This window comes from Palaemon carinicauda, chromosome 2 (genome assembly GCF_036898095.1).
Source record: "Palaemon carinicauda isolate YSFRI2023 chromosome 2, ASM3689809v2, whole genome shotgun sequence".
Taxonomy (NCBI): Eukaryota; Metazoa; Arthropoda; class Malacostraca; order Decapoda; family Palaemonidae; genus Palaemon; species Palaemon carinicauda.
Genome location: NC_090726.1, coordinates 64374948 through 64391063, shown reverse-complemented (window position 1 = coordinate 64391063; position 16116 = coordinate 64374948). Strand labels below are relative to the sequence as shown.

The 16116-nt window shown below is 42.1% G+C and overlaps 1 protein-coding gene across 1 annotated transcript in view; it reads left to right on the top strand.

Moving 5' to 3' along the window:
- LOC137617172 (uncharacterized) overlaps positions 1-3883 on the top strand; it is a 90262-nt gene extending 86379 nt beyond the window's left edge. The window contains exon 3 of the mRNA XM_068347039.1: positions 3652-3883. Coding sequence (XP_068203140.1) covers positions 3652-3883 — 232 coding nt within the window. The remainder of the gene's footprint in view (positions 1-3651) is intronic.
- The last annotated feature ends 12233 nt before the right edge of the window (positions 3884-16116 follow it).

Here is a 16116-nt window from a genome sequence, read left to right as displayed (position 1 = left end):
CATCATTATTGAATTTTAAGTAATAGATCGCAAAGAGTTGTTGTTGATAGGCACAATAGTGAGTTTAGGAGGGTGATATCTGGTGTTCCTCAGGTTAGTGTTCTTTGCCCATTACTTTACATACTATATACACATGACATGTAATTTGGCCTAGAACACAAGCTTGTTGTATATGTAGATGATGCTACACTCTTTGCATCAATTCCATCTCCTGAATGTAGATAGGTGGTTGCTGAATCTCTGAATAGAGATCTAGCTAAAATTAGTGCATGGTGAAAGTTATGGGGCATGATATTGAATCGTAACAAAACTCAATGTATGATTGTAAGTAGATTTGTGACAGTCGCTCCTCAACATCCAGATCTCAGCATTGATAATGATTGTTTATCTCTGTATGACTCTTGAAATTTTAGGTGTGATACTTGACAGCAAACTTACATTTGAGAAACACATTATGTCTGTGTCTTCTTCAAATTGACAAAAAAATTGGCTTATTGAGAGTTTTAAGATTTTCGGTGATCAATCTATTCTGAAGTATGTATTTTATTCTTTCATTCTACCTTGTTTCGAGTATTGTTCTACTGTGTGGTCTTCAAGTGCTGATTCTCATTATAATTTGTTGGACAAGAACTTATGGTCTATTTAAATTTCTTATTCTTGATCTAGATATTAATGTCTGCCATCGTCGTTCAATTAGTTCATTTTGCAAGTTGCATAAGATTTTTCATAATTCTGATCATCCTTTACATTCACATCTTCCAGGACAGTTCCATCCTGTTTGTAATATTAGGCACACAGTTAATTGTATTAGTCAGGCCTTCTCCATCATGAGGCTCAATACTACACAGTATTCTAGATGTTTTATTCCAGCTGTGACCAAGTTGTGGAATGATCTTCCTAATCTGGTAGTTAAATCGGTAGAACTTCAAAAGTTCAAACTTGCAGCAAATGTTTTTTTATGTTGAATAGGCTGACCTAAGTCTTTTTATAGTTTTTATTTGAAATATCTGTTTTGATGTTACTGTTTTTAAAATATTTTTTTAATTGTTAATCATTTCTCATATCGTTCATTTATTTCCATATTTCCTTTCCTCACTGGGCTATTTTTCCCTGTTGGACCCCTTGGGCTTATAGCATTTGCTGTTCCAACTAGGGTTGTAGCTTAGCTAATAATAATAATAATAATAATGTCTTGCTTGCAGGAGCATAACTGTATACAGTCTTCCCTTGTGAAGAGTATAGTGTAGTGTGTGGTTGGCCTCACAGTGCCAGAAGTTTGGTAAGAAGAGGGAAAAAGACCAAGTGAGATTCTTCCCCTTCTGGTTTTAGCAAAAGAAATCCAATGGTCATCTTTCTTCTCCTCTTGGAACTCAAGCTTCTGATTCTTCTCTGTCACCCTACTTTGGGGGAATACGAAAAGGAAGATGACTATGTGCTACTAGAGCAAGCTCAAAGCGAGACAGTGATATCTGCTTCCCCGAGAGTAGCAGATATATCTTCTGCTCACAGCAAACCTAATAAAACTTTTCTGATGATACTGCAAGTAGGGATGCCCTAAAGACATTATGGCTGTCTTTAGGACTAGAAGGAATACCTTCCAGAGAGAAACTGCAAGCCTTAGCTTCATTCAAGGCAAAGTCTCCATTTTTGGAACCTGCTTCATCTCCTACACCTGCCGAAGAAGCCCTTGGCTCTCCCAACTTGGGATTGGTTTCTCCAATTGACAGGAATAGCTAAACCGCTATCCTCGCCTCTTCTGTTCTCTGTCTTCTAGCCTTTTACCGGCTCCGTCTTCATCGGGGAAACAGTCTCTTAACTTTGATCACATTTGCAAGACGAAGAGGAATGATTCTCTTCAACAAGACGTGTTGTCTCCAATGGATCTGTCTTCTCCTCCTATGAGGAGACTTATAATTATGTCTTCTGAGGAAGAATCCTGTCGTAGAGTGATTTAGTCTCCGTACAGGAGCAAACATGTCTTTGTGTGTGTCTCTGCTCACTCATTCTTTTGAGCGCTCACCTGGATCTCCCTGTGTGTGAGCATGTAAACTCCATGGAACACACACACTTGCCAAATTGTGCACATTCTTAAGTGGATCTTATGTTTTATTGCTCATGCACTTGTGTGCGCACTCACTTAAAATTTTGATCAAGGCTCTCTTAGAAAGCAGACTAGTAGCGAGTGTGCCTCTGCACTTGCAAACTACCTGGAAGTAGAAGTCACCTGTTCACACTAGCTCTATTGTGAGAGTCCTATCCTATTAGCGATAAGTATGCACTTCTGAACTCACATGCCTATTTTCTAGAACCTGCTTCTTACTGACTTTGAAGATTTCTCCGGCATTCAAACACTCATATCAATATGAGTACTCTATTATTCACCGCTGATCATCATTGACAGTGTATGAACCTATGAGAATGCACTCATCTGAGCACCCTAACCCTTTCCTTGGGAATGTTGATATGGTTTATAAGATGAGATGTAACAAAATGTTTTTGGTTTTTTAGACTTAGAATTTATTAATATTTTCCTCTCTCCATCACTTCATGAGTGTGGTAGCTAGCAATGTGACCCCTAGGTATGTTTTATAAAAGTAATCAAAATTATAATGTTTATTATTTTGATACTCAGCTTTTGAGTTACCTATGTCCTCACCTCCCTCTTGATTTTGTGATCTAAAGAGATTTGATTGACTAATTGAGGTCTGGAGAGACTTTTTTGACATGAAGTACTAAGTTTGCTTGTTCCTGAGGGCTGGAGTTGATCAAATGAGTGGCTATTGACCCATTTGATGATACTGTATATTTATTCCTATTCTCATACACAAAGACAGTGCAACAACTGCTGTATTTCTCCTATGCATCACATCCTTTTGGAGGACACTAAAGGGGAAAGTTGGTTGATTTAATTAGATTTGTTTGGTGTTAAACTGCCATGATCTCTCAAATATGGGAGTCAGCATTATAAATTGCATGTAAGTTTCAATGATAAACGTAATTTTTATAACAATATTAGTTAATTTGAATACTTATCCACAACTAATTAGAATCTCTTCCTCCCACCATATTAGCACACCTAAACTAATAGCAAGCTCTGGCGAGAGCCAATGTTATTGCAGCCTCAGCAGATTTGAGAAACCTTGTCAGTGGCAAGACAGTATTTGGTCATAAATAGAAAAGGGAGCAAACACTAATAGGTGGATTTAAGAAAAGCTTTCTTGAATTTTTTTATTACATACATACATACATATACCAAAGGCACCTCCCCCAATTTTGGGGGGTAGCCGACATCAACAATGAAACAAAACAAAAAGGGGACCTCTACTCTCTACGTTCAAGTTGACAAAACTGTTGCATCCAAACATGTAAGCAATTAGAGTTGGAGTAATTATTTAAATATCTTTATAAAAGTTTGGTTTACTTCTAAATGGCTAGGGATGCATCACTGTTAAGTCGATCATCTTGCAATATAATTTTGAGGAACTTAGATTATTCTATAGCAATAGTTGTTTGAATTGTGAAATACACAAATTATTTGGGGCGAAGTCAATTTGACACCAAGGGTTGACATAAAAAACAAGGAAGACTATATTGCTTTTATAATCTGTAATTTTCAGTATAAATTAACTAATACTTTTCACCTTTTTGCAGACAAAAGGAACTTGCTGAAAATGTAGCTAAACTCGAGGGTTGGAAAAAAGAAGTAAGAGAACGATATCAAAGTAAATTGAGGCAAGCTCAGGAGGCAAAAGTAAGTTACTTTTATATGCAATTCTTGTGTTTTATTATAATCTGCACCTCTATAAAATTTGTGAATCGTCATCTTTCCATCATGATACAGACCTTTATTTATTCCTTTTCTTATGTATTTATATTTTATTAAGATTTTCGTCCAAAATTGATGCGGCTAGGTAGAGATACCCTAGAGTGATTAAAGTAATGGGGAATCACTGAAAGAAGTCATTCTTCCAATATTACTTCAATCTATACTTCAACTTTGTTCCGATGAGTGTACAATGCAAACCATTATTTGTTCCCATGCAAATACAAACCCTCATCATTTAAATTGGTTTACTCGGTTGCTGTTTTGCTACGATCAGAATTAAGGAAATCGTAGGATTCTGTATCATTGTGTGGTTTTAGCAGTCTTGCTCACCTCGGGAAGTCAGATCCCCACCTTGGAGTGGGATTAAAATTCTGAGGTCCCTAAAGATGGCACCTTTTGAACTGCTCCACAGGGCTTCAGATTGAAACTTTATTCCAAAGACGGTCTTCCTTCTACCATTAGCCTTATCGAAGAGAGTGAGAGAGCTACATAGACTGTTAAATCTTGTTTCACACTCCAGGGTGTGGAAAGATCTGTCGTTCTATTTTGTACCCGAGTTTATAGCCAAGACCTAAAATCCATCAAATAATGATAATAGATTTGACTCATGACCCAGACAGTTTGTTACTTTGTCCTGTAAGGGCAGCTCGTCATTACCTTAAGAGAACTGCTTTCTTCTGTCCGTCCATCCCTAACTTGTTTGTAAGTATAAGAAACAAGAAACACCATATCTTTCTGTTTACGAGAAGTCATCCTTGAAGCCTGTAGATCTTCGGGAGAAATGCCGACCAGGCCCCCTCCCAAAGCCCATGTCATACATGGTGTTGCCGCAACCTTAGCGTTCCGCAAGAACCACTCAATAGCTGTTTGGAGAGAGACAAATGACTTTCACTCCACATTACTGCACCCACAGAGCACTGATTCAGTCTGACCTCAATAATCGCAGTCTCTTACTTCGCGGTTTCGGTTTTCCGCGGCCAAGGAGGAAAAAAAAATCTTTGTAGTTGTTGTTTACCCAACATTAAGAATTTGATTTCTAATAGTTGGCAACAGCATTGGGATGGCCAAGAACAATGCAATACCTATTAAATAAAAATTCTTATAAAAATTGCAATAAAATTCAAGCTGGGCAATGATTTCAAATAGCCCACGCTCCTTTACACTGGAAGCGTTGCACGCCACTATCCTAGCTCTCTGTACAGTGTGTAAAGAATTACAGCTATATTTGAAATAAACCGGATTTTGATTAAACTGGTGTTTCACTTAACTGTATCCAATAATAATGCATGTAATATTCACATCTTAGTATTGTACTGTATTTAGAATTAAAAACATAGTGAATTATAATCTCATGTATTGTTTACATTCAAATCAGCTGATCAAATCTGCGTAGTCCGTCGTCAACCTATATTCACTTACACGATATTATCCCACTGATATGACCATTTACTTTCACAGAATTACCTCACTTGATATAACCTATCATGCATATTAGTATGATATCTCCTTCACATTATTTTTTACCTTCACTTATTATATCCTTAATCCTTCTCCCAGATCCCTTTCGTACATTTACTTTGCTCTCATACACACATCTACAACGTATCTTTCCAACTCTTCATTCTCTTTATTTTTCGAGATTTCATTTATCTTCTCATTAGTTAGCATTCATTTGTCATTTTCATCTTATTAATCATTCTAAACACCTTTCTTATCCCTCATTCCATGTATTCCAATTCCTATTTTTTCATTCCTTCTTGCATTTCTCAAATTCATTGTTTTAAATATTTAACTTAGCCGGTGAATATATAATAGCTGCAACTCTGTTGCTCGACAGACACATACAGTAAAAACTCGCCAGCGATCGCTATACAGGTTGCGGGTGTGCCCACCAGCGCCAACTGTCGGCCAGATACCACTCTCGATGTAAACAAAGACTCAATTTCTTCTCTGTCGACGTGTCGACAAGACGTACTTTACTCGCTGTTGAACCTGGAGTTTTTCCCATCTTATTTGGTGAAGTACTTTAATTTGGTTTGAGCTTTCGCAGTACAGGTGTTTTTCTTTAAATAAATCCTTGAACTCTTTTTTGGATCGGATTAATTGTTGATGACTTAGATCGTTTTTTGGAATTTTCCCTTGACTAATTCAAAATGGCTGACCCTTCACAAGTTCCCAAGTTCAGAAAATGTAATGCTAGGGATTGTCATAGGCGTCTTCCAAAGGCTTCTCTCGACCCTCACACTGTTTGTTCCAATTGTCGGGGTAAAACCTGTCAATTGGAAGATCGGTGTGAGGAATGCGTGGGCCTTTCGGAATTCGATTTTCTCGAATTTGAGAAATATACACGCAGACTAGAGAGAGATAGGGTAAGGAGAAGTTCTTCTAGGTCGGTAGATTTTTCCTCTCCACATGCCCCTGAACCTAATCCTTCCCCTGTAGTGGTTGTTCCTAACCCCCCTCCTAGCACTCAGGAACCGTCGATGGCAGACATGATGCGTGCTATTCATGCCTTGGGGGAGAGAGTTGAGTCTTTAGCAAGTGACCGAAATCAACTCATGGCGGACGTTAAGGAACTCAAGTGCCAAAGTGCCACGAAGGATAGTGTCAAAGTGCCTAGTGTTACGCAAAGTGTTGTGAACAGTGTTGCGCTCGAGGGTTCGTCTGTTCGTGCCTGTCGTCCTCCTAGTCCGGGACCTCTTGCAAGCTCCCAAGCCCAGGGGAGAAGCAATGTCGTACGACTCATGGGTTCGAGAGGCCTTGATCAGCGAACAGACGTTCCCTCTATGGTATCAGGCGTATCTCTCCAAGATCGCCCCTACCAACGTAAGACGAGAGAGCCCATTTTTACCTCGTCGTCCGAAGGTGTTTCTCGTAAGAAACCTTGGACCAAGGTCTCCAGACCTTTAAAGCGTCAGTCGGTCCCTTCAGGACAAGTCCAACGTCCCGGATGTAGCCACTGGGACAGTTTGGACCCGTTGCCGTCATCTGATGACTGCTCGCCGCCTAAGAGAGGCAAAGTTGTGCCGTCTCAGTCGCTCACCCCATCTGTTACCGCACCTGCTTCCGTAGACCCTAAATGGGTGTTACTGCTAGACATGCAGTCCAAGCTTGCGTCCTTGATGGGGGACTACAATGCGGAGAAGGTTGCCGCTGTACCTACTGGCCAGCAACCATCCAAGCGGTCTGTTGTGCGTCCTGTTGACGTTGAGGTAGCTTTCTCGCGTCAACCAGTTGGGGTTGTACCTCCACCGATGCGACCCAGTGTGGATTTCCAGCCGCACGTTGACGTTAGGCAACGCACGGATGTGGTTGGTGACGTTCAGGACGTTCATCAACCATCAGAGGTGACTTGTTTTGACGCGGTGCGTCAACCTCCGCAACCCGGTATGGTGTTGACTGCACAACCCAGACGGTCTAAACAGTCTCGGGTGGACGCTGTGCGTCCTCGCGCACCTGTGGTTGTTGACAGTTTCCAGACTGTTCAACAGTTCCATGACGCTGCGTCCGGCTCCGTCACGTATGCTCTAGTGCGACCGGACTCGGCGAGTCAAACGTTGCCCACACCTTTGCCGTTTTCTCATCAGTTATCGGATGAGGAACTGTCAGATGAGGACGTTGCTGAACCACATCCTGAGGATCAACCTTCAGAACTTGATGAGCCTAAAGCAGTTCAACCATCCTTGGACTTTAGAAAAGTCATGGCTGTGTTTAAGGAGTTGTTCCCTGACCACTTTGTTTCTGTGGCTCCTCGTTCGCCGCCGTCGGAGTTTGTCTTAGGCGTTCCTGCTACCGTGCCTGCCTTTACTAAACTCGTTCTCTCTCGCTCATCCAAGAGAGCTTTGCGGCTGTTGGGCGATTGGTTAGAGACCAAGAAGAGTTTAGGGAAGACAGCATTTGCCTTCCCCCCATCTAAACTCTCGTCTAGATCGAGCGTCTGGTATGCCACGGGAGAAGTTCTCGGCTTCGGAGTTCCTGCCTCTGCCCAGGGCGACTTCTCAAGTCTTGTAGACTCTCCCCGCCGCCTTGCCATGAGACGCTCGAAGATTTGTTGGTCACCATCGGACCTGGACCACCTTCTTAAAGGTATATTTAGGGCGTTCGAAGTCTTTAACTTCCTAGACTGGTGTTTAGGAGCCCTGAGTAGGAAAATCTCTTCTGCTGATAAGGATGTTTCCTTACTCATTATGTCCTGCATGGACAAGGCCGTCCGTGATGGGTCCAACGAACTTGCCGCTTCATTCACGTCCGGAGTCCTGAAGAAACGAGAGTCTCTATGTTCTTTCCTGTCTGCTGGAGTGACGCCATGCCAAAGATCTGAGCTACTCTTTGCGCCCTTGTCCAAGTGCCTGTTTCCTGAAGTCTTGGTTAAGGAAATTGCCTTGTCTTTATTGCAGAAGGACACCCACGATCTAGTTGCGTCCTCGGCTCGCAAAGCTCCCCCTTTGCCTACATTGTCTGCTAGACCTAGGATAGACACTCCAGCGTCTCGGTTTATCCCGCCCTTTCGTGGCAGAGCCTCCAGCAGGGGAGGTGCTCGTGCCGAAGGGAAGCGAGGGAAGAGGAAAGGATCCAAGTCCTCTAAGGGCAGAGTCTGACTGCCCGCAACTTCAGACAGCAGTAGGAGCCAGACTCAAGAACTTCTGGCAAGCCTGGGAGAAGAGAGGCGCAGATCAACAATCTGTGAGGTTGCTCAGAGAGGGGTACAAAATCCCTTTTGTACGCAAACCCCCTCTAGCGACGTCCCCCATCGATCTCTCTCCCAGGTACAGAGAGGAAGAAAAGAGACAAGCCCTGAAACTGGAAGTGTCTCTTTTGCTAGAGAAGGGAGCGGTTATCAAAGTCTCGGACCTTCAATCACCGGGGTTTTACAACCGTCTCTTCCTAGTATCAAAGAAGACAGGAGGGTGGAGACCGGTGCTAGACGTCAGTGCTCTGAATGTCTTTGTCACAAAGACGAAGTTTACCATGGAGACCACAAAGTCAGTCTTAGCAGCGGTCAGAAAGGAAGACTGGATGGTCTCTCTAGACCTAAGGGACGCCTACTTCCACATCCCCATTCACTCAGACTCCCAACCCTTTCTGAGATTCGTCTTCGAAGATGTGGTGTACCAGTTTCGGGCCCTGTGCTTTGGCCTAAGCACAGCTCCTCTCGTGTTTACGAGGCTTATGAGGAATGTGGCGAAATTCCTCCACTTATCGGACATCCGAGCCTCCCTTTATTTGGACGACTGGCTTCTCAGAGCCTCTTCCAGTCGTCGCTGTCTGAAGGATCTCAATTGGACTCTAGATCTGACCAAGGAATTGGGACTCCTAGTCAATTTGGAAAAGTCGCAGCTGGTCCCATCCCAAACTATTCTGTATTTAGGGATGGAGATTCACAGTCAAGCTTTTCGGGCTTTTCCGTCGGCCCCCAGAATAGATCAAGCCCTGCTCTCCATCCAGAAGATGCTGAAGAAAGAACGCTGCTCAGTCAGGCTGTGGATGAGTCTGGTAGGGACGCTGTCATCCCTAGAGCAATTTGTCTCACTAGGAAGGCTACACCTCCGTCCTCTTCAATTCCATCTGGCTTTTCACTGGAAAAAGGACAAGACGCTAGAGGCGGTCTCGATCCCGATTTCCGAAAAGATAAAGTCTTGTCTGACTTGGTGGAAGGACAATATCAGCCTTCGAGAGGGTCTTCCCCTGGCAGTTCAGATACCCAACCACGTTCTCTTCTCGGACGCATCGGACTTGGGCTGGGGCGCGACGCTGGACGGTCGGGAATGCTCAGGTCTGTGGAACTCGAGTCAGAGGAGCATGCATATCAACAGCAAGGAGCTTTTGGCGGTTCATCTGGCCTTGATAAGCTTCGAGTATCTCCTTCGAGGCAAAGTGGTGGAAGTAAACTCGGACAACACCACGGCCTTGGCGTACATTTCCAAACAGGGAGGTACCCACTCACTGACGTTGTACGAGATCGCAAGGGACCTGCTCATCTGGTCAAAAGATCGAGGCATCTCCCTAGTAACGAGGTTCATCCAGGGCGACTTGAACGTCCTAGCAGATTGTCTCAGTCGGAAAGGTCAAGTAATTCCAACCGAATGGACCCTCCACAAGGATGTGTGCAAGAGACTTTGGGCGACTTGGGGTCAACCCACCATAGATCTCTTTGCAACCTCGCTGACCAAGAGGCTTCCAATCTATTGCTCTCCAGTCCCGGACCCAGCAGCAATACATATAGATGCCTTCCTCCTAGATTGGTCACATCTGGATCTTTACGCATTCCCACCATTCAAGATTGTCAACAAGGTACTGCAGAAATTCGCCTCTCACGAAGGGACAAGGTTGACGTTAGTTGCTCCCCTCTGGCCCGCGAGAGAATGGTTCACCGAGGTACTTCGATGGTTAGTAGACGTTCCCAGAAGTCTTCCTCTAAGAGTAGACCTTCTACGTCAGCCACACGTAAAGAAGGTACACCAAAGCCTCCACGCTCTTCGTCTGACTGCCTTCAGACTATCGAAAGACTCGAGAGCTAGAGGCTTTTCGAAGGAGGCAGCCAGTGCGATTGCTAGAGCAAGGAGAGCGTCTACCATTAGAGTCTACCAATCGAAGTGGGAAGTCTTCCGAGACTGGTGCAAGTCAGTTTCCGTATCCTCGACCAGTACCTCTGTAGCCCAAATAGCTGATTTTCTCTTATACCTGAGAAAAGGACGATCCCTTTCAGCTCCCACTATCAAGGGCTACAGAAGCATGTTGGCCTCGGTCTTCCGGCATAGAGGCTTAGATCTTTCCAACAATAAAGATCTACAAGACCTCCTTAAGTCTTTCGAGACCACTAAGGAGCGTCGTTTGGCTACTCCTGGGTGGAATTTAGACGTGGTCCTAAGATTCCTCATGTCAGACAGGTTTGAGCCTTTACAGTCAGCCTCCCTGAAAGATCTCACTCTTAAGACTCTTTTCCTGGTATGCTTGGCCTCGGCTAAAAGAGTCAGTGAGCTTCATGCCTTCAGCAAGAACATCGGATTTTCGTCAGAAAAAGCTACTTGTTCTCTGCAACTTGGTTTTCTAGCCAAAAATGAGCTACCTTCTCGTCCTTGGCCTAAATCTTTCGATATTCCCAGCTTATCGGAGATCGTAGGCAATGAACTAGAAAGAGTCTTATGCCCTGTTAGAGCTCTTAAGTTCTACTTAGCTCGTACTAAACCTTTACGAGGCCAATCTGAAGCTTTATGGTGTTCGTTTAAGAAACCATCCTTGCCCATGTCAAAGAATGCTTTGTCATACTTTATCAGATTGTTAATACGAGAAGCTCATTCACACTTAAGTGAGGAAGACCGATCTTTGCTTAAGGTTAAGACGCACGAGGTTAGAGCTGTAGCAACTTCCGTGGCCTTTAAGCAAAATAGATCTCTGCAAAGTATCATGGACGCAACCTATTGGAGAAGCAAGTCAGTGTTCGCGTCATTTTACTTGAAAGATGTCCAGTCTCTTTACGAGAACTGCTACACACTGGGACCATTCGTAGCAGCGAGTGCAGTAGTGGGTGAGGGCTCAACCACTACAATTCCCTAATTCCATATCCTTTTAATCTGTCTCTTGAAATGTTTTAATGTTGTTTTTATGGGTTGTCCGGAAGGCTAAGAAGCCTTTCGCATCCTGGTTGATTTGGCGGGTGGTCAAAATCATTTCTTGAGAGCGCCCAGATTAGGGGTTTGATGAGGTCCTGTTGTATGGGTTGCAGCCCTTGATACTTCAGCTCCTGGGGGTCTGTCAGCATCCTAAGAGGATCGCTGGGCTCCGTAAGGAAGACGTACTTACAGGGCAGAGTAATCGTCTAAGTCGACTTCCTTACCAGGTACCTATTTATTTTGGTTTTGTTATATTGATAACTGTCAAAATGAAATAAAAACTCTTAGCTTATACGATGTAAACATATTTAACTGGTCTCTACCCACCTCCTTGGGTGTGAATCAGCTATTATATATTCACCGGCTAAGTTAAATATTTAAAAATGATATTTTAATTATAAAATAAATTTTTGAATATACTTACCCGGTGAATATATAAATTAAATGACCCTCCCTTCCTCCCCAATAGAGACGCAGTGGGATGAGAAGAAATTGAGTCTTTGTTTACATCGAGAGTGGTATCTGGCCGACAGTTGGCGCTGGTGGGCACACCCGCAACCTGTATAGCGATTGCTGGCGAGTTTTTACTGTATGTGTCTGTCGAGCAACAGAGTTGCAGCTATTATATATTCACCGGGTAAGTATATTAAAAAATTTATTTTGTAATTAAAATATCATATTTCGCTAATTTATTTGAATTAGTGTAGATTTGGCGGAGGAAATGAGCAAGAAGGAACTTGGCTACCATAAGGCCTGGGCAATCTGAACGCACGCATGCACGCTACCGCCTCCCACTTTGTCTCGTCTCTTTGTCATATTGTGTCGTCCTTCTCTTTCCCTGGTGTTTCATTTAACTGTATCCAATAATAATGCATGTAATATTCACATTATGGTATCGTATTTGTAATTAAAAAATAGAAAATTATGATCTTATGCATTGTTTACATTCAAATCAGCTGATCAATCCTGCCTAGTCCGTCGTTAACCTCAATTTTGGGATCAAATAACTCCCTTATTATAAAGGCATGCTCTCGAAGGATATTTCATATTTACTGAAAGAAACAATTATTACTTGATCTATCATTTTCCAATAATCATACTAATTCCAATAGTTTTATTTGAAATGTTTCGCTCATATTTTATTTACTTGTACCGAGTTGAATTGCATAATGGTAACGGGAGTTTCATTCATGTTGCCGATACACAATATTCTATAGTTTCTAGCTCTAGGGTGCTTGATTATAAAGCCTCAATAGAGACTTAGCAAAGAAACGAAGATTTCATTTATTACAGAGAGAGAGAGTGTATGAATAATTTGAAGTTTTCTGGTATCCTAACATTCAATAAAAGAGAACTAATACTGTAATGAGTCACAAATGTATTATAAGAAAATTGATAGATTATAATGCATCGGTGCTAATGTACTACTTTATTAACTATATATAGATGTTTTGAATAAGTTAAGAAATAGTATACACAATATTTTGTGTTATTGATTTGCTAAGATGACTCGTAACCTATGCCACTACACAACTTCCTACTGTATACACTTTTTTAAGCAGGAATACAGCTCATTTCATAAACTAAAAACTTAAATATCTCAATAATACAGTAATTGTTTCTTTTAAATATTCAAACAAAAACAGTGCATTTGATTACATTTCAACTGCTGATTTCTCTCTCTCTCTCTCTCTCTCTCTCTCTCTCTCTCTCTCTCTCTCTCTCTCTCTCTCTCTCTCTCTCTCTCTAAATACGTAACAGTATCCTATTTACATTCAATATTTACAGTACAGGGTAGCTGTGGAAAAATAAATAGTAATTGTTAGTAATTGTGTTACATGAGGCTTTTTATTAAATGTACAGTATCCAAAAATATGAAAGTATGGTAAGGAATGAAGTTGTTCCATACCCCACCTACTGTACTGTACTTTTGTAAGGAAATATGATTACAGTATATAAAGAGCAGTGCATGTACACAGTATTTACATGTATTACCGTAACTACATACATTGCAGTACTTTTAACTGTACAGCACTGTACATGTACTTACCGAAAAATATTCGGCCCAAACGCTAGTGGGTGAGGTGGATCCATATGCTGTGTAGTTAATAAATTATATGAACAATGAAGGGACTAACTGCACGGCATGACACATCTATGTGGACGAGTCATCACTGCTGTAAGGGTAGATTTAAAATTGATTAGTGTACAGTACACAATAATAAAAAGTAAAATTCAAATGTAATACCTTAACCTTAATTTCTAAGTTAATTGATACTTAAAATGTACTGTCACAGTACAGTACGTACTTGAATGAAAATATGTCTTTTATGAAATTTTTTGTACTGTAAATGAAAAAAAAATTAAATATCTTATACACTGTAGTACGGATAAAATGTTAAATGAAAAGTGTAAAAAAATATCGTACTATTAAAGGGGAGGAGGGTTGTCAACGTCATCACCGTCACTCGTTGACTCTGGAGGTGGGGTTGCCGGAGGAGGGGTTGCCGGGGGGTTGCTGGAGGAGGGGTGTCAGGGGCAGGAGATGCCATCGTTGGAGGTGGTGTCGATGGTCGACTCGTGGGTTGGTGATGGTGGTTTTGGTTGACGGGGGAAAAATATTGTGATGGGGAGCTGCTTCGCCAACCTTTTTATGTCGTCCAACCTGCTCTTGTAGCCGGTGACACCCTCGTCCATCGCACGCATGAACTTCAGAGACTGCATCAAGGAATAGTCCATGCTGTACGCCCTCTCTTTCAAGTCCTCGAGTGTCCTTGACATCGCCGCCAACTTCTCGCGGGTAATGCCTTCTTCCTCCTTGCCGACATCACTGGGTGCCTCCTCCTCTTCCTCACTCTCTGACCGGACTAGGTCTGCAAGGTCTTCCTCAGACAATTCCTGGTCATGGCCTTCCAACAACTCCAAAATATCGTGTTCGGAAACATCCTGGAAGCCTTCAGCTTCGACTTCCTTTGCCAAAGTGACTATCTTCTTCAGCTTCTGAAGTCCTTAACGCACCCTGGCCACACACGTTTCCAGCAGGCGTTGACAGTCTCTGTTTTAATGTCCTGAAGGGACTCCTGGACAAGACAGACAGTCTGCTATCATGAATCTTCTCCAGTACTCCATCACGTTGAGGTCAGGGTCGTTGTCTGTGGCATTTTGGAGTCACGCCATCACACGCTGGCTGTAGTGGGCCTTGAAGTTCTTTATTACCCCCTGGTCCATAGGCTGGATCAGGGAAGTGGTGTTCGGAGGAAAGAACACCACTTGAACATTAGGCTCCGTCACACCAACGCTGGATGGATGTCTGGGAGCGTTGTCGAGGGTGAGGAGAACCTTGAACTCCAGGTCCTTCTTCTAAAGGTAGTTCTTGACCTCCGGAAAGAAGCACAATTAGAACCTGTTTTGGAAGAATTCCTTGGTCGTCCATGCTTTCTTATTGTGCATCCAATGCACAGGCAGCAAGTATAGGTTGAGATGTTGAAATGCACGGGGCCTTGCTGACTTGTAAATGAAGTCAGGCTTGATAAGGTGGTCGGCGGCGTTACCGCACATCATCAACGTACACCTGGGGAAGACAGAAAGGGCCACATTAGAATTACAGTTCATTAAGCTAAGCTATGGTATGCAGCTCTTCTAGGAGGACACTCCAAAATCAAACAATTGTTCTCTAATCTTGGGTAGTGCCATAGCTTCTGTACCATGGTCATCCACTATCTTGGGTTAGAGTTCTCTTGCTTGAGGGTACACTCTGGCATACTATTCTATCAATTTCTCTTCCTTTTGTTTTGTTAAAGTTTATATAGTTTGTTTAGGAGATATTTATTTTAATGTTATTACTGTTCTTAAAATTTTTATTTTTCCTTTTTTCCCTTCCTCACTGGGCTATTTTCCCTATTGGAGCCCTTGGGCTTATAGCATCCTGCTTTTCCAACTATGGTTGTAGCTGTGGAAGTAATAATAATAATAATACAGTAGTAACTTAACGTTATAAAGTACAAATACTTGTAAAATTGATTTCCCACAACTCATTTAAATTTGTGTAACAGTACAAACACAATGTAGGACAATAGAAAAAAATGAGAAGAATTAACACCATTATCCTTCCTGTCCTCTGCTGCCTTAAACCCGGGTGCACGGCGTTCCTCCTGAGCTATGAACGTCCTTTGAGGCATCTTCTTCCAAAACAAGCCTGTTAAAAAATAAAATTACATTGAAATACTGTATAGTGTAGTACAACACTGTATTAGTACTGCCTGTTATTCTACATAACGAAAATTATTCAAACAAAATTTGAACATTCATGCACACTCAAAATGCAAAGATTTTTTTATACAGTAATAAATCAAATACTGTACTGTAATGAAAACTCCTCAAAAATCATTTCAAAATTACAAAATTAGATCGTACAGTACTGTACGTAAAAGTGTACAGTACTGAACGCATCTACTGTACTGTACAGTCCTGTGTGGCAGACACTTGTCTTTACATTTGGGAAATTATTTAAATAAGATTTGAACATTCCCGCACACTCAAAATGCGAAGAGTACTGTACTGTACAGTACAGTACAGTAATAGTAAAACAGATTTTGAGCAAAGTGAAAAAACCTCAGGATCGAACTTAACCCTAAAACGAATGTGGGCAAAGCTCACCTACTTCATTCGCAGAGCGGATTC